The following is a 26,475-nucleotide window of genomic DNA, read 5'->3' as shown; positions in this document are numbered from 1 at the left end:
ATCACTCCCATTATCCCTAGCTAGCAGGACCAGTGGTCAGTATGATGGGAGTTGTAGTCCAACAACATCTGGAGATCCAAGTTTGAGAAATACTGATCTACACTGATTACTGGCAGCTGTTCTCCAGGGTTTCAGACAGAAGTCTTTACCTGGAGGAATTGAACCTAGTTGTAGTCCAGGTGTCTGAATATATATCTATTCTTTTAAATAAGAAAATTATCCGCTGCAAAGAAACACACAACCCCAAACCTGTCAAGATGAGCTCCATTTTTAATCATCCAGACAAAAAAACTCTGCAATTCTGTACATGGGTTCAGTGGAATTTATTTCTAGGTAAGTATGTATAGGAATTCAGCACAGGCTAGGGGACAATGATGCAGTGCAGTTGCCTCTCAGAAGCCTCTGATAGGCTTTCTTGTACTAGGGTCCCAAGCAGAGTGATCAGCTACTGCTGGTGGCTCTCTTGCCAAAGGTAGCCATGGAAAGCCCCTAAATGGGACTTTGGGGGGCAGTTCGGTGATGGAAAGGCAGAGACTCTGGATCTATAAGATCAAGAACTCCTCCGAGTCAATGAGGGGCCCAATCTTCAGTCCCCACGACTGCTCTAATATGGGAATTGTGCAGCAAAAAAACAAAACAAAAGTGTGTACTACCACATTATGTCCTGGCCAGCAAAGCTATGGATGCAACGGAAGAGCCACAGTTTCCCAGGCCCTGTTATTGCTGCTCCAAAGGAAAATGTTAACTAAATTCCTACTTTTATGGAAAAACTGTAGTTTACAGCATCAAGACATAGTGTGCTAATCATAAGATTCCGCAGGAAACATTGTAATGAAGAACTATTAAATCAAGACTTTTCCTTGCAAAGCTTCATGCTGTGAACTTGACAGCATATTCTATAAGTGAAATAATACAAAATTGCTTCAAAGCAAAATTGGAGCATTATCTCCATGTCGATTTCTGGAGTACCCAAACCTTCTTCTTTCAGAGAGAAGATTAAGACATTTAACTAATTTTATTACAATACTATTAGTAAAATCTTTTGCTGCTATTTTGAAGTCTGAACTCTTGCAGTGCTTGAAATTCATTTAGAACCCCGTAGCTAATTGTTATTCCTGGTTAATAATCCAGATGTTGTAGAAATAAATTTAGTACTTATTTTCAAGCGATAACAGAAAAACTAAGGTTACCATATAATAAGATAACTCATTTCCAGACCTCTTTAAACAGTGGTTGGCATTTAATGAAACTTGGTTTTGTTTTCTACACTGAAGATTTTCTCCAAACTGTTCAACTATTTTATCCAAAACCTTGGTTCGTTGCTGTTATTTTAATCCAGTCATCTCAGCTCCTGATATAGTAATTAAAAGCATGCATATATAAAGCATGAGTTGAATTGAATGTGGTGTTCCATGAATGAAAGGGAAGGGGAGGAAAGCTTTTTCAACTCCCCACTCTTCACTGTAGCCCACCACCTTCCATGCTTTTCTGAAGGGTCCTGCAAATCTGCGGTCCTGTTTTTAGGGGATGCAGCAGGAATCCATGAAATCTACTTCACTGCCCAACTCCTAGCAACATTCTATATGCTTACCAGTATACGTGCCTCTACCTCAGTTCTCTTTAAATGATTCCCCATGGAGGCAAACCTGTGAAACATTTACATCAGAATTATTCGTCCATATGGCTATTTCTGGAATAGCTTCTGGGCTACACAAGGGGGAAATCTCATAGCTTGCGTGTTTCATTGCATACCTAGAAGTCAGCATTATGTCAAAATAGGACCCGAGTGATTGTAGCATTCACCTCACTTGCAAAGTGTGTTGCACTTGTGCACTGGCGCTGTGGTCTAAACCACTGAGCTTCTTGGGCATGCCAGTCAGAAGGGCGTTGGTTCGAATATGTGCGACAGGGTGAGCTCCTGTTGCTCTGTGCCAGCTTCTGCCAACCTTGAGTAAACCAACAAACCCCTGTGTTGCAAAATGTGAAAATTTCTAGAGATCCTACAGATTCCATAGTTACTATTTTAAAAACAGTCCTACAGCAAGCTTATTGTATTGGTGTTATTGATAAACACACTTTTGAGTTCCTTTTACCTCCGTTTCCTTGCATTCCAGTTTTTTATTGTCTTCCCAAGATCCATAAGGACATTCATTCTCCCCCAGGTAGGCCTACATGAGCGATTTCCCATGATATGATGCACTTTCATTAATAGATGCATTTATAGGCACATTTTAGTATATACATTTTTGTACACATTACTTGACTGGAGAACTGCAAAATTTGGATAAGTGTGAATTTCAAAGGGTATCTTTGCATATTTTTTTTGGAAAGTGTTCACCCTTGATGCAAACTGAACTGAATTTCTTCCCCATCTCTAGTTGTGGTCCATTCCCCATATATTGTTAATAATGTAGTCTTTGAATTTTCATCTACTGGCTAGATTGGGTTCGCTTCCACCTGGCCTGTCCTCTTAGTACTGGAATTCCTACCAAGCCTCTCCACAGCTCTGTAGATTTCACAAGTTGCTGCTCACAACTTCCAAACCTATTTCTCCTTCAGGTCATAGAATATGTTTGTGTTTTTATAGCAGAAAAACAAAGCAGAAGCAAGGCACTGATTTCATTGCATGGTGCACATTGGGTTGAAAGACAGAATGACTGGGATGCTACCTCATAGAGAGAAGATTAGGTGACCTTAGGTTCCTTCTGTATCCACTACTCCTCAATATGTTGCTTCAGAAGAAGTTCTGTGACAGCTCAGTTCCTTGGTCTTGTGTGCTTATTATATCTCAATACTTGGAGTGTGCTATGGACACACATTTCACAAAGTGAAAAGCAACCCAGCAGGGGCTTTTTGCTGGTGATCTAACGCAGGTATGTTAGTAAAGTTAGAAGAGGCAACCACCCCTACCCCACTTATGTACATGTTTACCTTTGCTTGGTAGAAAGCACCAAACAGAAGCAAAATAAATGCATCTATGTAAACCTGACCTAAGAAGTCAAAACAAAGATAGGCTCTCTTCTTAGCAGCAGCCTCCCTTTTCTGGCTACTTGCAGTCTATCCAACCAAATCCATGCTGAGTTTTCCTGGAGAACGAGTACATGTTTTGTGAAGCACAATGAGAGTATGCATTGCCCCCCCCCCAACTTATGCATACATAAAGCCTTCTTTTGTGAGAAGGATTCATAGGGTCAGATAATGTGCAAAGGGAAAGGCTATATATCTCACAGGCCTGCATGTTTCCACATGGATGCTTCTCCACACACAGACTGAATTATGAACAGACCTATTAATACGGGGATCACAAAAGGTCAAGTTTTGTCTTCTTTCACAATTGTATTTGAATGGGGGGAGAGGGATTTTATTTTAGAAAAAAAAGATTCACAATGAAGAATTTTATAGTGACTTTTTTTCTTCTTTTTCTTTTGCAGCATAGAGAAATAGAAAAAAAAATATTCTAATGTGCAATGGTTTAGGAACATAGACTTTTGATATTGTTGGTTTTGGTCACTTGCAGATTGACCTTTGAAACTATCTTGTTTCCAAAAGAGTGAGAGAAAAACAGGAAAGACATTTTGTAGCATAGTCTATTGATGAAAGCTACATCTGATGTAGCCAGAGAAACGTTAAGAGCATTGCTAAAAAATAATAACAGATACCGGTACTTCTTTCTTTTATCAAGATGCAACTCAAAGTCCACATACAAACTTTAAGTGAGCTAACAAGGCTGAATTAGCAGGCAAAGTTGATAATCTGTAACCTTAGTAATCATCTTTAAAATGTGTGTCATTATTCTCTTTATGTATATGCCACCAGTATATACATTGGTGGGGGATGTATACTTGTGGCAAATATAAAGAGAACAATTACACACATTACTCTGGTGTGTCAAACAGTATTCACATAATGAGAAATAATGGCATCACCGAAAAGCTCTATACAAATACATTAAAAGTGTTTTAATCCAAATATAAAGGCAACATGGTTTTAACGTATAGGATGGTATATAAGCAAGACTCAACAACCTGCCTCATTTAATGCTAATGTTACCATCTCACATCTTACAATGTAAACATTTTGGCATTGTCTGTCTATCCTATTACGGTAGTTCATATGTATAATGTACTTTCTTTTGTTCTTCTGCTTGCTTTTTCTTAATAGTTGTTAATGGCAAGGGCAGCAGTGCCTTGGGAGTGAATTGCCTTGCAAACTATCGTTCTCTTCACAATATATTCTTATGCATACCCAACTTATCTTCCTGGAACATGAAGGATAAAAGGGAAGGAATTGGCTATTTTTAAACCCAGTGCCAGAAATGGGCTTGGGGTCATATTTGGTATGGCAAGTTGCTCTCCATTGTCATCATAGCTGATTTATGCCAAATAATCTTGTCTAGCATCATGGTACCAAATGGTGGATGCAGTAGAATTAGCAAATCGAACCACCCACACAGATTGGTGGGCCTGGTAAAAGCTGTCACCACTCCAGAAAAAAAGAATGACTGTAGCATCTCTTTGGGATGGCTCAACAGATGCCTCCATTAATGGTGGGAAATTCACCACAATCAGTCAGAATTATTTACAGGATGGGTTAAACCACAGAGCCTAGGACTTGCCGATCAGAAGGTTGGCGGTTCGAATCCCTGTGACGGGGTGAGCTCCCGTTGCTCGGTCCCAGTTCTTGCCCACCTAGCAGTTCGAAAGCACATCAAAGTGCAGGTAGATAAATAGGTACCGCTCCAGCGGGAAGGTAAATGGTGGTTCCATGCGCTGCTCTGGTTCACCAGAAGTGGCTTAGTCATGCTGGCCACATGACCCGGAAGCCGTACGCCGGCTCCCTCGGCCAGTAAAGCGAGATGAGTGCCGCAATCCCAGAGTCAGTCACGACTAGACCTAATGGTCAGGGATCCCTTTACCTTTACCGTACTTAAATATATTATAAATTCATTTTAAAAAAAACAACATAATATCAAAAGTAACTGATGACTGTACCCTAATAATTGTTGTTAAGTGGTCAGAATGCCCAGGATTCCTGCCACTATGCTGTCAAGCATTACCTGTCCAATTAGCAGTTCTACACTGTTGTAGATGGCTGCTGACTTTGCATGACTCAAAGCATTTTAGAGTTGGAAGGGGGCTCCTAGGGTCATCTAGTCTAACTCCTTGCAATGTAGGAATCTCAGCTAAAGCATCCATCACAGATGGTCATACAACCTCTGCTTAAAAACTTTGCCATCCATGTCTCTTGGCCTTTGTGCACCATGCCTCTCCTTGAAAATGCCCCTCACAATTGCGCCTGTTTACAAGTCCTGGCCATGAGCTCCATGAGCTCCAGGGTAATATAAGTACCCTGTTGACAGGGCCTTTCATGTCCTAGAATGGAAGAAACCTGAACTGATGATACATGCTTTGGGAAAGAGATTTCCTAGAAGAATAGCTACTCAATGTGATTGAATGCTGTGATCTCTGTGCAGAGATGCAATCCACCATCTTTCCACTGCTTCCATGTCTGACTAGAAACAACCCAAATCTTCTGTTAGTCGCAGCATTGCTCTGATACCACAGGAGTGTCCAGTATCACGTTGTATTATATTTAACGGTAAGCTCTGGACAAACACTTCTTACGCTTTCTGAGAGATTGCAGCATGGTTCTGAAGTAAGTGCAAGGAAAGCACCAGTGAATTCTAGGCATCAAAGTTACATGAAACAAGAACAGAGATATCTTGAAATGCAGACTTAGCCTAATTGCAGGCAGTGAGTAGCATATCTGGTTTAAAGCAATATCTGAGACATGAGACATAGCACTTTGACAATGTTGCATCCCCGCTCTGTACATAACACACTCCTCTCCACTACTTCTGTTTCCTTCCTTTCTAGGCAGCCACCCTTCCTAGTAATGTCCTTTTAAAATTCTCTTTGCAGATATAACAAATTTACAAGCTTTTATATGTGACTTGTATATTTATCTTCACTCTCTTACTATTAATGTGCGTTCTACAGAAGTCAGTAAGTGATGGAACATGTTTATTTAGTAGATGAACTATACATTGTAATCAATTGAAAGTAATTGCATGCACTGTTAAAACATCTTTGCATATTTAACATCCCACAGAATCAAACAAAAGAGAGGTGAGAAAGAAGAGTTTATCTTCAGGATATCAGGGAAAGGAAGTACACTCACTCACTCCTAACTTGGATTAGATGTAGAGAAGGGCCTCACATCCTTTGTCCTCTTACCCCACTCCACTCACTATACAAAAAAAGCATTTTTCAATTTGCTGATAAAGCATTTCCCCCATTTCTTTCTTTCTTGGATTAACAGTTTTATTGGTTTCTGGCTTCCCTCCTCCAATAACAACAATAGCAACTGTTATTATTACTATTATTTGACTTGTTAGTTGCTTATTACCCATAGGCCTCCAAGCAGCATCCTGTTGTTACTAATATGCATTCTAAAAAAATCATTAAGTGGCTGAACATGTTAATCTAGTAGCAAATGACCTATACATTTTAATTAATTCGAAATAATTACAAGCAGTATTAAAGCATCTTAGCATCCTTAAATAGGACAAAGTAGAGCTCCTTTGATTTAATTACTTTTGCCCGCTCATTCTTGTGTGTCTATTTGGGTATATTTCTTTCTACGATAGGTGGCTAGATTGGGGAGGGGGAGTACAGATATTCTCTATTTTTTGCCAGACTTTGCAAAGAAATGTCATCTCTTCCTTCAGGTTTATAATGAACATTCTAATAGGTGTGACATCAACAATTGCCTCTTGCTAACAGCTCTCATAATTTAACCCTTCAGGTGAACAAGTTGATTGATGAACTGCAGGCAGCTATCAAGAGCTACAAAGGTCACCTCTCTAAGCTTGCCCCTCAGTTACAGGCGGAACAGGAGCAATGTGCTTCTTATGTCTACCAACATATTAAAGAACTTCCTGCAAACACAGTTTTGTCTCAGGGACTGCAGCTAAAGGTATGTGTAGTTTAACAGCTATTGCAGTTTGCCATCTGTGTTTTTTTAAGGTGTGCATTCAATTATATTGAATGTAAATTCTCAGTTTTATACTTTGCTTAATCTGAGATGATGTTTCCATATCCTCCTTAAGATTTTCATTTTTAATAGTCGTAACTATATGGGGTATGGCAAAGGGACAACACTTTAAAAACCTTTAATCCAATATAGAAAAAAGAGTTAGAGGGATACATTACATCTTGCACATAGGAACATATTCCCAAACACAAAAATACATGAAAATAACTTCAGTTATGAATAACACACGTCTAAATTGTAGCATTTGGCAGCAGGGGCCATATCATAGCAGGCAACAACTTACATGTACTTTCATTCCTGAATAAGGCCTTCATGCAGGGCTCCAAAAGAATTTTCTTCTTATGACTCTGCAGGGGTGTGTGTGTGTGAAAAGGCCTTTCTCTTCAGTCTCCAAACCTCTCCACACACTTGACATTCACAAGCGGATAGCTTCTGAGCACATGCTTAGGTAGAATTTTTGTAATATTGTCAGATGATAATATTGTTTTAAACTATATACCAACTATATGGGGTATGGCAAAGGGTCAACATAAATTAAGTTTCTGCGCTTGCTCTTTGGGTAAAAGAATGTTATTAATTCATTGGAAAGATAATACCGTGGCTCCCTTCCGATGAGTGGATAGAATATATAACAACTCCAGCAACAAATGAATGGATTGCTTGGTGTGGAAGGAAAATGGACTGACGTGTAGAAAAATGGCTGCATGCTTCTCTTTGGGAGCTGCCATAGTTGGGCTTACTGTGTCATGTGGACCAGGTTAGTGTTACAGAGAGGATTAAATGGGAGAGAACCATTTCCATCCCCTTGAGCTTCTTATAGTGTCTACTATATGATTTTATGATGGAATTTTACTCTGATTTTATTTCTAAAAATAATTTTGTATTGTTTTTGTTATAAACTGATTTGTGCATTTCATTGTGCAAATATAAACATTTTACAACAAATTAAAGAAACCTCTACCTGCATATTGGCTTTACTTATCATGTTAAGGCATCCTAATTGGCTCACAGTTGAAAAGTAAATATGTACTGCTATACTACTTTCTTCCTTGGATTACTTGGAACAGGAAAAACAAATATAACACATATATTACAACAATATTGTCAATATGTCCATCTCAGTGTGAGAGTAATCAAATATCCCCTGTTGGTGCTTGTTGTTTCTTGATTCTATTTCCAATTTCTTTCATTTTTGTAGGGTTTCCACTGTTCTGTAGTTTTACTTTTGCTTTTACTCTTTAGCTGATACTCGGAGAGTCTTCCTAGGTGGTCTGGTTAGCTGTTTCAACCAACATGGTGCAGAATATTGGAAAATCCTGTGTGTATTCTACTGCTTAGATGTTAAAGCTCTAGAAGATGCTATTACATTTCTCAGGATTGTTTCCTGATTTCTGACTGATATAAACTGCTTCATTATTTCCCTTTACAGTGGTTTTAACTGAATTTATCCATCCATTTTTAGTGTAAAGTTAAGGTAAAGTTTAGATATTAACCTTAACTGTTGCAGTTACTTCACACCTATTAGTGATTCATTGTGGTTGAATGTATTTTATACCTAACTTCAAATTTGTATACCAGTTTTTTTTTTTGCAAAGTTCTCTTTGGCATTACTACACATTGGCTCAATTCAGAAGTCATGGTTTTGATCCTCCAAGCCATGGTTTAGAGCAAGACTTGGGTTGATTTCATTGTGCTATATTCAAAGAGATGTGTGTGTGTGTGTGTGTTCAGCAAGGAGTTCCTCGAGCCACATGCAGTTGTTCTGACAATAAATGAGAAGGACTTATTCCTGTATAGAAGTTAAAGCAGCAACCACCAAAGTTTTATAGGCATTGCTTGTTTAATATTGCAGTGCCTCTTATTTTTAAGGTAGCTCAGGACATACAAAAGAAAGAGCAAAAGCATCAGTTCAGCTTGAGTACTATCATCCCCCTCTATTTTTGCGTTATTATGTCTCTCTTCGCTTCTCTGCACTTGGGTGGGAAATTGTTTTGGCTGTAATATAGGAAATAGGTACTGCTCAGTGGCTCTTAGTGTAACACCTACTGTGAGGTTTAACAGAACTTTTAACAGTTTGTTTAGTAGTGGTGGAGGAACTAATGTGGCCCTTGTGTGTTGTCACTAGTTTTTCTCAGGTTGGCAGCTGGCATTGGAAACATGCTGGTCTAGAGAGATGTTGTTTTCCACTGTGCCCGAGACATTGTAGAAACACTGAAAGAAGTAATAGCCACAGTGTTCTTCCTGTAATCTCACTTCTTACAAAAGTCTGTGATAATGGACTTAAGATGTCTAACGAAAGTGTGGTCCCAAATAGTAGATGTTTCCATACTCTTGGATAGGAGTTGATATTATATAAGTTGGCTGATCTCATGTCTTCCTGTTGTTTTTGTTTGCCCCAGAGATAGAGTTCTTTCTCACCAGGAATAAAAATAGCCATACATTCTATATTTCCATTTTATTTTTTGTGCCTTCCTGCAGCTCTGCACTGAAAATCTGGCAATTGCAGAAAACAGGCATCTCATGCTAATTATTTATATAGTATGCAAATTGTAAAATATAAACTTTTTATTAGGTAATATTTTCAAATCAAATATCTTTATTGTGGTCCATAGACCTACAAAACAGTTTTGAAACAAGATACAGTTAAAACAACCAAACAACAGGCAAAAGAGACAGAGGGAGTCATTTCGTTATGTCTAGAGCATGATGGTCTTTGTTTCTTGCGACCTCTGAAAGAAACTTTGCCACAGTCAGTGTAATATCATTTGACCTATCCTCCAGAAGGTATTTAATATGGGAAGCTTTAGATTTTCCCTGCAAATTTGCTAGTAAAGGTTTGATCAGTTGATCCCTTGCTTGCTCATACTGCCCACAATGCAGTAGGATATGGTTCATGCAATTGACGTCCTGAGAACATAAACAAAGCCTGTTCTGGTAGGGGATGCCTCTGTCTACCATTTAGAACTTCCGATGGAAATACATTTAATCTAGATTTGGTAAATAAATGCCGATAGATGGGTACGGACAAATTCCTAAAATATGAGGCTAACTGAAAGTCATGCCTGTATTGGATTCCAGCTGCAATCGGGCCACAGATTACATTGGATCTGGATCTGGATACAATGGCGGTTTCATAGCCCAGTTGATACAAAAGGGATGGTGACAGTCCAATCAAAGTGGCTTTTCTGGCCATACTTTTCAGCCATGGGCTGATAAACTCCTCATTGGTTAGATGTACAAGTAATCTCTTCCCCAGGCCATATACATATACAGGCCATATATATCCCCAGGCTGCAGGGTCAGCTCTCGGATTGTATTGAGATGACCAGGGGAGTGAGACAGGGCTGCATTCTGGCTCCCACTTTGTTTAGATAAGATTATAGTAAAGCTATTTTATATGCCCTATAAGTTTTTTAAGCTGTATATGTAGCAGATGCAGGTTTCTTTGACTAAAAGCACTTAATCTCTAAGGATGCTTCTCCTTGCTGCTTCTTCAGTCAATTATCTGCACAGAAAATGTAGGGAATCACAGCTATGCACAGTTTGCAAGAAGGGAGAAATGATGAGATCACCAAAAATGCTGCAGCACATGACACCTATTTTCCGTTGATGCTCTTTAACTTTGTAGTCATGCAGTGCCAACTGACATGCAGTGCCAACTTTCCTATATGCCTACCCCTAGAATCCATTTCTAACCCACGTCTCACCAAATCATCAGCAGTGTGCTGTTCCAGTTGACTTGATTCAGCCAGTAGGAATCATTTAGCTTTTGTGCTTTTTAGTATATAACAGTGTCTTGCAAATACATTTATAACTCTACAGTATTTTTTTACTAGCCCATTTTTTTATACTAGCTCCCCTGCACACACATAGCTACATTAGCCATTGTCCTTTGAATGCAATGATTTGTATATAGATTCCCTGCCTGGCTACATAGCATCAATTCTTGCCACAGGTGACCAGTCAAGTGGCTATTTACCAGCATGATATAATATATACTGGCACTTTTCAGTCAAAAGTAACCCTTTATCTAGAAATGGGTAATTTCTATGAGTGTAGTGTTTAGCTGATTGGTTAAAGGCATTTTGAATGTTTAAAAGGTGCTCCCAAACTAACCATGGAGCAGATATGTGTGTGTATGCAATACACAAGTGTATAGGGACGCTGGTGGCGCTTCGGTCTAAACCACTGAGCCTCTTGGGCTTGCCGATTGGAAGGTTGATGGTTCGAATCCCCACAACGGGGTGAGCTCCCATTGTTCTGTCCCAGCTCCTGCCAACCTAGCAGTTTGAAAGCACGCCAGTACAAGTAGAGAAATAGGTACCACTGTGGCATGAAGATAAATGGTGTTTCTGTGCGCTCTGGCTTCTATCAAGGTGTTCCGTTGCGCCAGAAGCCATTTGGTCATACTGGCCACATGACCTGTGGACAAATGCCGGCTCCCTCGGCCTGTTTGTCTGTGGACAAATGCCGTCTCCCTCGGCCTGAAAGCAAGATGAACACTGCAACCCCATAGTCGCCTTAGACTGGACTTAACCATCCAGGGGTCCTTTACCTTTTTACCTATAAGTGCATACAAAGATGCAGGGAGCAGGTGCCATCTTGGAAAAAGGTATTGCCTCTTTCCCCTGAGAGTGAGGAGGCTAGCAAGATTGGGAAAGTCCACCTCTGGTACTGTGAAGGCTCATGAATCCTTAGACCCTCAGGTCTCATGCAGAGTATTCTGGCCACATCTCCTGAAACCCAGTGAGCTGCATCTGTGAGTTCCCTGGCATTAAGGGAGATAATGCAAAGAGATGAAGAACACAGTCTTTTTGGGCCTCTCTTTCTCCTTTCATGAGGAACACCTGGCCACTCTTTTCACAGTAGCCCTCAACACACACTCCATGAGAGCCTTTAAAGGCAGGCATCATTCTCCCCACTGTCTCTCAGGGAGCCGTTCTTGCGTTGCTAGACATGCCAGTCTTGCTCTCATTTCGGCACTACAGCAAAAAAATACAGATCACAATGGTTAGTCAATATTCTCATAACTAAGTATTTTTTTTCCTTTTTAGTTTTTTAATATATTTACAATTATTCAGTATATTTCAATTAATTGACCAACATCTAATTCATTGGGTAACCATACTAGTCATCAAAAGTCTGTGAGTTCCCTTTGTGATCCAAGGGCCCTGTTGGGTGAGTAGGAGACAAAGGGATTGACCCATAGGGCACAATGCACCAGGAAGTTCTCTTGCAGAAGCTTTAAAATGAATGGAACAGAACTGGAACATTTCAGTGAGGCATAAAAATGTGTTCAATTCATCACGTGCAATGGGTGCACCCTTGCATTTTTCACCTATCGTACATGCACTGGAAGAGTGGCCACAAGTCTCTCCATGCTTCTTTCATGCTTTTCACTGCTCAGCAATGTCTTATATGTAGAACTTGATTAACATTCGAAATAATCCTAAATTATTTCCAGGGTAAGTATTTACATAGGTCACATTTCCTTAAGCTTCCTTTAGACAAGTAGTCTTTCCATGTATTTGTAGGTGAAAATTCAAGTGAACATTATGAAAACACACACATACACATTTTTGGTAGAATGAGGGCATTTTCCTTGGTTTTAGCTAGTATTAACATCCAATATGATGTCAAAAAACCAAAAAACCCTTTATGTGCACCAGACTAATGTACTTTGTAGTGAGAGCTGATGGTTTGGTACCTCTTCATAAGTGAATGCTGAATTTTCTGATTAGTGTAAGCCATTTTGATTGTCATGATCTATAACTTGCATAACATTTACTTAATTACTGTTTCTTTTTGAAGGTGTATGAAAATGGCAAGGATACTGGGGAGATTCTTGTTTACATCAGTAGAAAAGAAATGGAAATCAATCCTGGGGACCAACCCAGTGCTGCTATGGAGAGGGTAAGCGAGGAAATACTTCCCTAAGTGCATACATTTATTCGAATGACTTGAAGCTTTCATTCTGGGGATTTACTTTGCAGTTCCCACATATAGCATATTTTCTATTTATGATTCTTGCAGTTTCTCTGTGCTCACATGTAGAGGCTAACTTAATAACCATTAAAATATTGAGAAGTGACTGTTCACTTGTTTCGCTTCTGTCAGAGTATGTTGTATTTGAAGAGCTTTGAATGAATCAAATACATTACCAACCCCACGCAAGTAGTGAAATATTCCTGCATTGCATGGAGTCGGACTAGATTGTGGTTCCTTCCCATTGGACAGCTGGAAATACATTTTGGTTACATGTGAACACCACCAGATTTCACCCAATATCTCTGTAATCTTTAGGATAACCATGTAAAGTTGACTAGTATTATTATCTCTATATTGCATGAAAGAGAGATGAAAGATGAAAGGGAACTAAGAATGCAAGATTAGTAGCTTGTTGGAGAAAATTTAGTGGGCTTTGTGGCTGAGTTTATATTTGAATGAGGGACGCCTCAAATCATGCTATAGGGAGCCAATATGCCTCTTTAGCCAAATGCCTCCACTGATATCCCCCCTTTATTGATCATAGGAGTAAATCAGGAGATTTATATCGACAGAGTAACATGATGGTATGCCATAGGTGATATGGTAATCTCTGAAAGAGATAAATCCCAGATATGGAAGAACATGATCAGTGATTTGTTGTGTAGATTGTGATGTTTCCTTAACTGCTGTGAGTATTTATTATTATTGGAATTCTTGCACTAATGCAAGAGATAATTTTACTGTGTCATGTTTATGGTTCCAACAGCTGTTAATAATACTGGGGGTGTACCACTGGTTTTATAAATACTGTCACAATATGGTCATGTATCTGAGGCCTCTGTGATATGCTCAGTTGCAGAAGCTGGCAAAGGAGAATAGAGTATGAACCAATCTACTGGAAAGAGCTTTCTGCACTCAGAGAAGAGTGACAACTAGGAGGGGCAGGTGGAATGAAGTGACTATATTTAGAGCCATCATTACGATGCCATGAAATGGAAAATTGATCACAGAATGTGCAGTGTACTAGTGTTTGCTACATAATAGATTTCTAAAAGTTCCTTAAAAGGAAAATTTTTATATTTTAAGGCATAAAATTCAAATGAATTCAGGGTGGATTCTTGAACTGTCTTGCAAAACATACTTTGTTTAAATATTCCACTGAATTAAGCTGCTTGGTGCTATTTTCTCTGGGAGAGCATGGTTTGGGGCTTGAGTGGTGTTTTTTTTTTTTTTTTTTACCATGCCTCAGTGTATATTTTTACAGCGCTGAAATTGTTAAATGAGTCTTGCGTTATCCCTGTTCAGCTATTGATCATCAATGGTTTGGCAGGAGGATGGTGGAGAGCACAGTAATTGTCAGACCTTAACAAGCTCAGTAAAAACAGCAGCAAAATGTAGCTCCAAATGTGGACTGGGAAAACATAACCTTTATCAAGAAAGCTTGTTACAGTATGTAGAAGCTAACTGCTTGTTCTGTACAACTGTCACATCTGCTTTCAGCTTGTGTGCCAAGGGGTCAGAGCTCAACCATAATCCTGTTGCACCCCCTGCTGGTTAAAAGCCTGTGCTCATTTTGTTACTTTACACTGAGATAAACATTGCAGTCATTTCACACTTCTTTTAACATTCTATATGAATTTAATTATCGTTTGTTTGGACATCACTGGTTATGGAGTACAAACAATTTATTACAGATGTTCCCATTTTATTTTTTATATCTTCCACCGCCAGGTACAGCACATGATTCACCAAAGGCTTCAACATTCAGCAGATTTCAAACCATCAGGCCTCAGTCGGTTTCCGACCCGGCTTTTTGACGAGACTGGACAAGAAATTAAAAACCCACTTTTACTGCAGAACGAGCAAAAAATTTGGGTTTCTTATGGTGAAGATTACAGGTAGGAGCAAAGTGTTTAGCTCTGTGACTGTCAGCAATCTTTGTGTTGTCAAACTGCTGTAAAGGGAAGTTTGATAACCTCCAAGTAAAATCCCTTTTATTTTTATTGTAAACTCCAACAAAATTTCAGAGGTCTTGTTTGAGACAGTATTGTTTGTGGAATATGACATCTCTGCCTCTGACTTTCTGTCTTAATGCCTTGTCATAGTTCTTGATGTCTGCCTGTCAGCACAGCAAGAGGGATTTTTTCATGTCTGAATAGTCACCTTAATGATAGCAGATGGAAACACCACAGGGGGTCCAAGCCCATCACACTGTCATTGTCACAGACTGCCCTGACCTGTTTCCACTCCACTATTTTTTTGTCCCTTTTTAAAGGAGAAATGGATGGTAATTGAAAAGGATCTTAAGCAAGATTTATGAAGCTGTAGACAACATGATTCCCTACTATTGCTCTATGTTTTCACAAATAAAGTCTTAACCTTTTGAGCACCAGTGATGGTAGAATGAAAAATAAATTGGTAAAACTTGTAAAATCTGACCAACTATAGTTAAAAATGGGAGGCACCAAGCCCACGCAATAGTTAATTTATTTGTAGTATTTCAGGAAATGGGCTTTTAAAAAAATCCACACAATTATTGTTACTTCCAGAAGCAAAAATTAATGTATTTCAGAGTTTGTCTTGCAATAGACATGAAGTGAATTAATTTTTCACTAGCACATATATCCTAAAAAGTTACTTCTTTATGTGTATGGCAGAAGTGTTTTAGTAAGATATATCTGTATTTATTTATTCAACTCCAAGCCAAGGATGCTTATACACTTGATGTGCTATACCTGCAACGTACAATTTCTTTTATTTATTTATGTTATGGATATACACCCACACCCATGAACTGAAAAATATTTCCACGTTTTTACGTTGCTTTTTCATTTTGTACAACTGGCTTTGTTTACATTTTTGAATGAAAAATATCAGGCACTTTATGTAAATTTATAAAGAGATAAGAAATTTGTAAAGCCCAATATAATTGCCCTTTCCTTTGTTTTAATCGGTACAATCATAGCACAACCCGATGCTTGTTTGTGCCATGGTAAGTTCCACAATGCTTAATGGGGCTTACTCCTATGTAGGTGTGCATGGAATTGTAGCCTCAATAATATTCAAGATCTGGGAAATTATTTTTATGACTAATATGAAAAGTGAGAAGGCTGTAAGTATATATACAATGTGTTAAAAATATGATACTAAGCACTGCAGATGAATATTATACAGCTATTTTCTTCCACCTCACACTGTTTTTAAAACAAAGAAAAAATTAATACCTGAGCCTTAACTTTACTGCCAAATTCAATTCCCTATAGAATACTGTAACTAGAGCATGTAGCTTATATATGCTATCTGATATACAGAAGTTGGTAAGGGTTCCTTTCTATAATGACATCCTTTATGTCAATAAACAATATTCTGATTAGACCCTACCTGCATACCTTAAGATTTGCTCACAAATGATAGCCATTCTCACATAAAGTATCTTCAATGATTACTTGCAAAGTAATTATGGTAACCAAGAAACTGGCATGTCTTCTCAAATTTAAATTGTCTTATAAAGATATTGTCAAGGATCAACGTGGCTGTGAAAGGGGAAATAAAACTTCAAAATTTTAACAATTTATTCTATTTAAAATGTTCCCTTTCTCTTGTTTTTCTTATCTGAATTCTTATATACAGTTCAGTTGTAGTGATTTATTATAGTACTGTTAATCATGTTATTTCGATTAAGAAATATTAATACTGAGCACTGTCAAAAAATTGTGAACCGAAACAGCAGCTCTAATTCTTTGGAAATGAATCCTCCATAAGGACAAAATATTTGTGTTAAGGGGGGCGGGAGTATGTCATTTTCATCATACTTTTTAGATAGTCCCCCCCCCCTTATTTTTATATGTTCGAATTATTTCTTGGCATTATGTTTTGTAAGCATGCAAATGATTCATTGTTTCAATAGTTGATTGATTGTAAAAGGTTGTTTACTTATCTATTGTTTGACATTTTATGAGCAGCAGTGAGTTTAACTTGATGTAAGCACAGGCACAGTAGAACAATTTGAGAGCAGAAGTCTTAAGTGCACTCTAAAAACTGAGCAGAATGGAATGATCTTCATATATTTATATAGTTCAGAGTAAGAACAACATTTGTCTTCATGCTGATCATGTTAAAAATATTTATTTATTTCACAATGAATTATTTTTCAATTATAAAAGGAGTAACATGGCTTGTACTTGGGTAATTTAATTCTCTTTGTACCAAACTGGAATCTGGCTCACTATTTATTAAGTTTATAAATTATCTTATGTATAGTTTACATCCTTGTAATTGTGTTGACACAGATTTAGAACAGCAGTTCTTCTCTGAAGGAGTGTCTGTTTCCCCTTGTGAGAAGAGAGAGTCTTTTCAGAAATGTTGTTTGCCGGCAAGTCATCTCCTGAATAGTAATACCTGAGGTTGAAATTATAATATATAGTGGACTCTTTTTGCCAAAATTAACTTGAAGTCATGTCCACAAGGCTGCTTCACAAATTGGACCTAGAACTACAAGATGCATTGCTGCTTTATTGAAAATTGGCATTGCAGTATGAAAGAACCATTTAGACAAAATAAGGAAGAAATGTACAGTATAACTGTACACAGGGTGCTGTCAAATGCAGCAAATGTACAAACTCACGTGAAGTGTAGAAAAATAGGTATTATAGATTTTTATTTTCACCCCAGCTTTAACGCTATGGATATGCAATCTTAAGAAAAAATATCATGAATTTTATTATTTGATCATAATCAATAATTCTGATTATTACATCACCCTTTTTAGAAGCACTTTCCTTCACTCTTTCTTTGATCTTGGCATAAAGACTGCTTCACATGTGTCAATTCATCTCTGTGGAGATTATCTAGTTCGGGGGGGGGGTGTCACATATGTTCTAGCACCCATTTCTCGACACAGGAGCTTGCTTTTGAAACTTTGTATTTCTATCTCCATTTTACATAGTTTCAAACAGGCCTGTCCTCTTCTTCAATGAGAATGCTTTTGTCCTATGTTAACACTGCAGGAAGTATTTCAAAACACTCCTGTAAAGGACATAGCTTCATTGAAACGGGGTCTCAGTTTTCTGCCTTCTGTCGCCATCAGGAATTTTGGGGGGTGGGTTTGTTTTGGATTCTTGAGTCTTTATTTCATTCCTACAAGGGATGGTCCCATTATTTTGCCATGGCCAAATATTGTAAAATATTATATAAAGTCCAACATATATTTTAAAAAGCCACTTAGCTCTGTGTGCGCGTGCACACATGTGTGTATGTTGCTTACATGTGTGCGTTGCTTATATGTACACACACACACACACACACACACACACCTCTCATTGAGGAGCAGGCACAACTTCTACCCTCTTTTCAGCAAATAAGCTTTTCCTACTGGCCATGTTCTGTAATCACGGACATCTCCAAATAGTATTCTATAGGAAGTGTGATACAAACACACAGACAGCATAGTTAACAATTTATCATAGCCACAAACATTCACTGCAGACAGCATTTTAGTAGCCTGAGCAATTATTTGCTATTTGCTAGAATTACTGGACGTTAAGTCTGAAGACGTTCCATCCAATCCACTGTGGCTATTAATACGTATGCATTCAGATGTAGCTGGTGGTGTAGGCTATGAACACTTTGTGATGTGAGACAAACTCTACTGCTACATGCAGCACGTCCCTTTAATAAACATGAAACTGATTGGCGCCATTTTGCTAGCTGCATTTGCCAAATCTGTACACTTGTCTGTTGGTCTCTCAGATGTCATACCGTTGTGTTAGTAATGATACAGGCTGAACCTCTCCCACAGTCTTAGGCTACCACCCAAACGTACAAGTTAAAATCTGTTAAAACCTAGTACTGTCTCAATTGTATAAAAGTATAGAATAGGATGTCTGAAGTATTAGCAAAAAATGGGGGTGCGCAGGTGAGAGGTACTGAACCCACCCTGTACTTTCCTGTCCTTGGTGGAGTAAGAGTAAGAGGATAGTAGAAGCTTCCTCCTTCTCTTGGGGTACCACAAAGTTCTTCATCCAAAAATGTCTCTGTTGTGAAAGTTCTTACAGTTTTCCTGACTCTCGTTGTTCAATCCTCCAAGCCTTTTTCTCTGTTTACTCTGTCCATGGTTGCATGACAGGCAAGCTGACATAATGATTACAGGGAATTCTGGCCTCATCATGATGCTGTTGTCCTTTCTGGAAGGCTGCTGCCTTGACTCTGCCTAGTCAGCCAATTCATACCTTGTTAATTCATACCTTCCATGGAAGGTAGCTCACCTCTTGGTTTCTCTAAGGAAAAGTCCTGTTTATTTGTCATAGTCATCAAAAGCTTTCAGCAGTTTAAGTGGAGAATTGATGAATCTATGAGCAGACTTATTTTGCCAAATATTACATCACTTATTATGGTGCATGACAGGATATTTGACTAGGGATTTGACATCTGCTCAGAGATAATCTTAGTTGATTGTTCTTATAGTCTACCTTTATTCCTTCCTTCAAAGTTTGTCACCTCCAATAATCTAAATGCTCAGGTAGGGATTTGAGTTGTGCCAGTCTCAGTGGCCCTACTCCAGCCAGCTTCTCCCAGTAACAGAAAATCCCTTTCCCTTTCTTCCAAGAAGACTATCAGTCAACTACTTTTACAGACCCCTCACCAAACAATTTCTTACAATTGTTTCACATTTTTGACTATTCACCAGTTGATGCTTGTCTTGTGAGGTTTTTAATGCAATTTAGAGCATTTTTGCCCTATTGGCAAACTGCAAGTCAGAACCACATTGGATCTTCTCTGACATAACTAAACCTCATAATTTGCACCACACACTATGCTCAGCCTGTTGGTCCTCAGAAATGATGAAGGTGTAGAACTGAGGAGAGAAAGAGAATCTGCACTGCTCTAGGAGGAATTCTGTCTCCCTTATTACCTGGTTTCTGCTGAAAGGAGAACCCCCCCCATTTCTCCATTTTAGCTTCATAGTTTAAGAAAATCACCAGTGTGAGCATGTGCCCTATTCTTCATTAAATGCAACTGTATTTTCTCTTTCGTAGATGATCACCTTGGAGCTGGTTTTAGTTCGTTTTTCTTTGTTCCCCGACAATTATTTCTGCTTGGAGATGACTCACTATTCCAGGAATAATTCAATTTCCTTGCTGTTTATAACCTATAGGTTAATAAAGATGACAAGCTAGCTTGTAGTGAGAATTAATTCCCAACATGAAAGCACTGGAACTTCAATAGGGCAGTAGCTACGAGATTACTAATTTTTCTCAGCGTCAAACAGAAAGAGGTATAGATTTGAATGTCTTGTTGCTAAATTCATTTTTACCAACTTCAGTTTTTGTGCTTGCTGCTTCATATACATATAATGACTGGTTCTGCGGCTTATTTTCCCTCCCCCACCAAAGGTCATATTTGACAATATTTCCATTTTTCAGGTCTCCTGTAAATCCTGTCCTGAGTTTGACCTTTGACAGAGTGGCTGCAGCTGAAAAGAATGGCACCACAGTTATTTATAAAACACTTCTGGATCCCACAGTTGATTTACTGCCTGGATGTGACAAGTACATTTATATGAGTTTTCTGAAGCACTAAAATTGTTGGGGAGGGGGAAGGGAGGGGGGATTCCAATGTTGGTGTGTCTTGCAACTGTTGCTATACCTATTATAAGCAAACACTTACAGTTTGCTTTAGCACCAAAACACATTAGTTGCTGTTTACTTTGGCGTACACTCAGCAAACCTCCATTAAATATATGGATAATTTAGATATGGCACTTTCTCCTTAATAATTTGTGGCTAATTTGAATAGGGAATTGTGCCTTTTTAGTGCCGGAGTAGCTAAATTGTGGCCTTCCAAACCTCCAACTCCCACCAGCCTCAGTCAGCATAGCCAGTGGTCAGAGATAATGGAAGATGGTGATCTGGACGGCCACATCTGATTGGCTACCCCATCATAGTGCAAAGGCAGCAGTCCTATTGCCCACTTAGCTGGGAGTAAGGACTATGGCACTCAGTAAATATGCATAAAATTGAGCTGTAAATAATGTGGATTTAAAATTAGCTGAGCCATTTGTTTTTAATGTACTAAAATGTGAATGGCCAAAAGATCACTTTCTTATATCAAATAATAGTCACAAAAACTTGGATCAAGAGAACTATTTCACACACACTTTATTCGTTCATTCCTTTTTAAAAGTTCAGAAACTGAATACTGTTAAGAATTTAAACACACTGAAAGAAAAAAGCCTGAGGAAAATAAAAAGGACTTTACCTGGTGATGCAAAGTCAAGGTGTTTCCCAGGGAAGCCTCTGGGGAGGGCATTCCTCAAATGGGGTGCCACCATTAAAAAGCCACTCTTCCTATTGGCCACTGCCTCACCTCATTTGGCTGATAGCAATGCACATTACGCAGTTAACATTAGGACCTTACAATTATTAGTCACTATGATGAAAGGGCTATGACCAGTGCAAATGCCCAAAATTGCAGAGTGCCTTGGAAGTGGATATAATGCATGTCAATACAATCTACAGAAAGATGTGCATTGCCTGTGTATACAATTGCTGTCAGGGAAAAGCCATCCAGTGTCAGGGGCAGTAGGCAGGTTCTGAGCCAACCACAGTAGTGTAACTTTCCCTCCCTGTGACTGGCAGCTCTTCCCTTATATGGAATAAAATATTGCCGTGCATTAGAGAGACAATAATAAGTGGGATTATCCCTATATGAGCAGACCTACCTTCGGACCAAACTCAACGTGATTGCATATGTCTTTGCAGTTAATTGTTGGCTTTTAAAAATACAAATAATTATCACCAGTTGAGATCTTTTAATCCTGGACTACTAAAATTTCAGCTCCTCTTCCTTTTGGGAGGCTGCAAGGAATTATAGAGCAATTCCCAGGTCCTGCTTGTGGACTTTGCATGGGCATCTGGTTGGCCATGAGAGAAGAGGGCTCTGGGCTAGATGGGCCATTGGCCTCATCCAGCAGGGCTCTTCTTCTCAAATGACAATATTTTTTTATTGCTCATTTCAGTTGGGAAGCTTGTGCTGGATTTCCAGATAACATTCAATTAACAAACCATCAGGAATGTCAAACCTCAGAAATTGTGGAGTCAGACAACCATTTTATACAATATAAGGTGAGCAATGAGGGTTTTTCTTTTAAAGCACCATTTTTTACTATGACCTGCAAATTAAATGTTTCAGCCCTCTAGGAATATACTCTCTCTCTCTCTCTCTCTATATATATATATATGAAAAAAGAATATTGCCACATCTTATGTGTGTTTTAAATTGCACATTATCAACTATATGCAGTTGAAGGCAGGCTCACTGAAAATGTACAAGTTAAATCTGAGGAAGTTGGAGAGCTTAAAAATTCTTTTTGTAGCATCTGAGTTCCTGTGAGATCTCATGTGAGCATCTTTAGCCTCCCAGAGTCTGCATTGAGAGCAGGACTTGCCCAACAAGCAAGGCAGAGAGCTTAAAAGCTCTTATCGTACCTGGTCTACTTGGGTTACTCAGAGCAAAAAGAGCTTTTAAGCTCCCCGTCTTGGGCACAGCTTCTGCAGGTACAGGGGATTTTCTCTCCACACCCACTCTCACTAGTTGTGTGGATGGCTCCAAGGGTTTGGGTATACAGGCAACTCCCCACTCAAGTGCATTAGAGTTGCGCACAACCTTGCGCAAACGTGCCATTTTTGGTGCTGCAAAGGGGGCAGGGGGGGCTGTGAAACAGAGTGGAGCAGAGGCAGAATGGGGTGAAAGGGACATGTATGATCCAGAACTGAACCCCCACATAAGATGCATTTGTAATGCAGATTGATCCAGAATGTGAATTGGGTTGTGGATTCAAAAGAGATTAGAATGTGCATCCTATAGAAGGCAGTTCAATTTTGAGATAACATATTCTGAATATATTTTTTGGGGTATCCAATATGTTAAAGCCCGCTTATTCCATCTGGCAAGCTAGCACAATGTTGAATTACCCCCAAAGTTTTGTATTCTGTCCAAGCCACCTAATCCTTATCTTTAGTATGTTTTTCTTCTCTGTGTTTTTATGCTTTCTTTCTACCTTTGTTGTTTTTGTTTTTATTTTGAACTGTTTTATTTATTGATAACTTTGTTAGAGGGTGGTCTATGCATAAATGAATTAATGAAGCAGGACTAAAGTAGCCTGGAACAGGTAGGGGAGCAATAAGGAAGGAAATAGGTAATCCACTGAAGCAGATCTTTTCAACCTTTTCGAGTCCGCGACTGCCTTGATCAACTACATTCCTTCTATGGCACCCCTGTGGAGCCCAGTTATGTCACCTCTTGCCTGCAGAGCTGGCAGCCTCTCACCCTTTCTAAAACACTCCGTTGTGGAGTGTTCCCTCAGCGTCCTCTCCTCTCCCCTCTCCTTGGGAGTCCTCTGGGCAGTCGCTGCTACCGCCCATAGTCTCTGAGCAGCCCCCACGCTCCAGAGAGAGGTGTCTTCTCACACTGCCCCACAGGGGCCTGAGACTTGTCTGTCCATTCCCAACAGCAAGGGCTGGTGGGCTGTGTTCCCTCACCCACTTGCTTGCATACTCCAAGGCCGCCTCAGCTCCTAGCAACCAGCACCCCCTAGCCAGTCACAGAGGCACCACTTGCCTGCGGAGCTTGTAGCAAGGCTGCTGCAACAAACAGCTGTCCAAGCCTTTGGGAGGCAGATATACAAAAGGGCATCAGTGGAAAGAGGGAAAGAAAGAGGGACAGAGGCCAGTGTTGCCTGCGGCACCCCTGACCATCATTCAAGGCACCCCAGGGTGCCACGGCACAGTGGTTGAAAAACAACGCACTAAAGGACAAAAAGCTGAAGCAGAAAGCAAGAGTGATTGAGATAGATCTTTCAGGACCCTGGACAGGTCATAGGGAAGAGACAACTTGTTCCAGCAGGTGCTGTTTGCTAACTGCTTCCATGTATAATTCCAGAACTGGGCTCTGTCTCCCTTGTCCTGTCACCTTGGTGAACTAAGTTGTGAGATTCTCCTTCAAATATGCACAGTTCTCAGGGCATCTAAGGTAGTGCTGTTTGTTAGTAGAATGCAAATTTGTTTAAAATGTGATTTTAGGGATCAAGGTGATGTGCCTCCCTCTTTTGTTCTAATCTCTACTTTCAGAGACCAAACACAAAAGTGTATAGTTGTAGACCATTACTCTTGGAATTATAGCCAATGTGACCCCACTCTTTTATCCTATTTGGATATATGAGCTCATTGTTTACTGCAGATAAACATGGTGTATCTAGCTTTTGATTTGCTTTTGACATAATTGTGGCTCAGTAGCACAGTAAAACAAGTACACCTTTGCTGTTTTGGATAGGCACACTCCAGATAAAGTAGCATTTTCATACAAAAGTCTGTATACAATTATAGTGTATAAGATTATATGTATAAGTAGAATGGGATAACTAAGGTTAATTTGTGTTGAGAGAGAAAAATAAAAGACGAGGCGAAACCAAAGAAACAAATATTTTACGTAGCATAAACATTAACACCAGTTTTGAATATAGTCAAGCTTTGATGTCTTAATATGTGTTTAGAACAGTGTTTCCCAAACGTTTTTGGGCAACGGCACACCTGTTTACTGAAAAAAAATCTCGCGGCACACCACCATTAAAGCCCCGCCCCGTGACGTCAGCGCGCAGCGTCACGCCGGGAGGGACGCACAAAAGTGAAAGTTTTTTCCCTCCCCCTTGCTGGGGAACCTCCAAGCTTTGGGGGTGGGAGGAGGCAGCAGAGCGAGGGACTGAGGGACGGCGGCAACTGAGGCGGCGGCGGCTGAGGCAGAGCTGGGAAGGGGGTTTCCAGGGGACACGGCAGCTCCTCGAAAGGCTTCTCTCAGCTGCGCTCAATCCGCCTCGGAGAGGATTTCCCCTCCGGTCCCATGCGTTCGTTTGGGGCATCGCTCCGGCTGCTCCCTCTCCCGCCGCGCAGGAGCGATGCCTCTCTCTGGCTCTCCCTCCGCGCAGGCTGAGGGAGGGAGGGAGGGGCGCGTGTGACCCGTCTCTGCTGGGAGACCAAACCCAGCGAGGCAGAGTCGCGCGGAGGCGCCCAGGCAGCGCTGCCGGCTGCGAGGAGGAGCGCCAGGCAGCAGCAGGAGGCGCGGCCTCTCCTCGCCGCCGCCGCCCCGCCTCTCGCCGCCCGACTCGCCCGCCTCCCTCCAGGCATCTCGCGGCACACGAGGCAACGTCTCACGGCACACTCGTGTGCCGCGGAACACCGGTTGGGAAACACTGGTTTAGAAGACACAGCAACAGCTATGTTTCAACAGAGTAAACCCTTTGCTGTGAATAGTAATTTGATACCTTCAAGAGCAATTTTTGAAAGCAAAATTGAAGGCACAGGGGCAGATACCAATAGTATTTTATTTTTTAAAAAAATGTCCTAATGTTAAAGCTCACTGAGGTGTACAAGATGCTAAGAGGATTACACACTAAAATGGCAAAAGTCTCATGTTCTGGATACTCACACATTAAGATTGCTGTCAGGTATAGATAGTAATGCTCAGCCCCTGACTGTTATATTTAATCTTTTATTGACAGGCAAAACCTTTCCAGTAGAGTAAAATTTGTAACATATAATCCACATTCGTAAATCTGGGGATAGAGATAACCCAGACAATTACAGCCTGTTGCTCTTTTATCACTGTTGAGAAAGCTAGGCCATGTATCTGTGACCTGGGATATATTCCTGGCATTTTGTGTTGATAACGGCAGCATTAGAACGGTGTCCTTGTGGTTGTTCAATATGTTTCAGCTATGAGGACACAGGGACTTTCTTAATAAAAGCAGAGGGTAGTTTTAATTATATCACAATTTTTAAAAATTGCTCTTTTGAAGGAGGAAAAAATGTTTAATAGTATGAATGCATATTCACATCTTCAAATTCCATTAATGTTGTTGTAACTTCTGTAGAGCACACAGTCTGTCTACAGTCCATCTATCAGTGAGAACTTGCATAACATTTACCATTGACTAGAGCAACCTTTGTCAACCTGGTGCCCTGCAGATGTTTAGAACTACAACTCATGTCAGCACCAGTCAACATGGGTGTGTGATGTTGGATCTAATAGGATTTGTAGTCCGAAACATCTGAACAGTCCTTGGGTAGTGAAAGCTGGCCTAGAGGTCCAGCACAATAATTTGTTTTGGGCTTATGGTGTGATCTTATTGCACTGAGGCAGCTTCATATAGGATCAGTCTGTAGTGCAGACTGTACTCCATTTTGGTAGGGTTTGAATGCAGAACACCTTCTGCAAGACAAACTACTTCTTGCAATGTATGGTAATAGCTAAAGCTGATTCAGAGGATCAGAAAGTTTTATTCCAAAAATAAGTCCATATGCAGTGAAATATGCTAAATGTGAATCTCTCGGGTTTTGTTTTTTGTTTTTTGCATAAAATATGCTGCAATTTTTATAATTT

At 39.8% G+C, this 26,475-nt stretch overlaps 1 protein-coding gene across 8 annotated transcripts in view; it reads left to right on the top strand.

The window, feature by feature from the left end:
- DCDC1 (doublecortin domain containing 1) overlaps positions 1-26,475 on the top strand; it is a 251,538-nt gene that overhangs the window by 97,429 nt on the left and 127,634 nt on the right. For all 8 annotated transcript variants that reach the window (XR_014161756.1, XM_081882792.1, XM_081882794.1 and 5 more), the window contains exons 10-14: positions 6,808-6,978; positions 12,868-12,969; positions 14,776-14,942; positions 20,466-20,591; positions 22,061-22,166. Coding sequence is in view for 7 of the 8 variants with exons in the window: in XM_081882792.1 (XP_081738918.1) it covers positions 6,808-6,978; positions 12,868-12,969; positions 14,776-14,942; positions 20,466-20,591; positions 22,061-22,166 (672 nt within the window). In the remaining variant the exon portion in view is untranslated. The remainder of the gene's footprint in view (positions 1-6,807; positions 6,979-12,867; positions 12,970-14,775; positions 14,943-20,465; positions 20,592-22,060; positions 22,167-26,475) is intronic.

Source organism: Podarcis melisellensis (assembly GCF_964234715.1).
Source record: "Podarcis melisellensis genome assembly, chromosome: 1".
Classification (NCBI taxonomy): domain Eukaryota; kingdom Metazoa; phylum Chordata; class Lepidosauria; order Squamata; family Lacertidae; genus Podarcis; species Podarcis melisellensis.
This window is presented reverse-complemented; position numbering and strand designations above follow the sequence as displayed.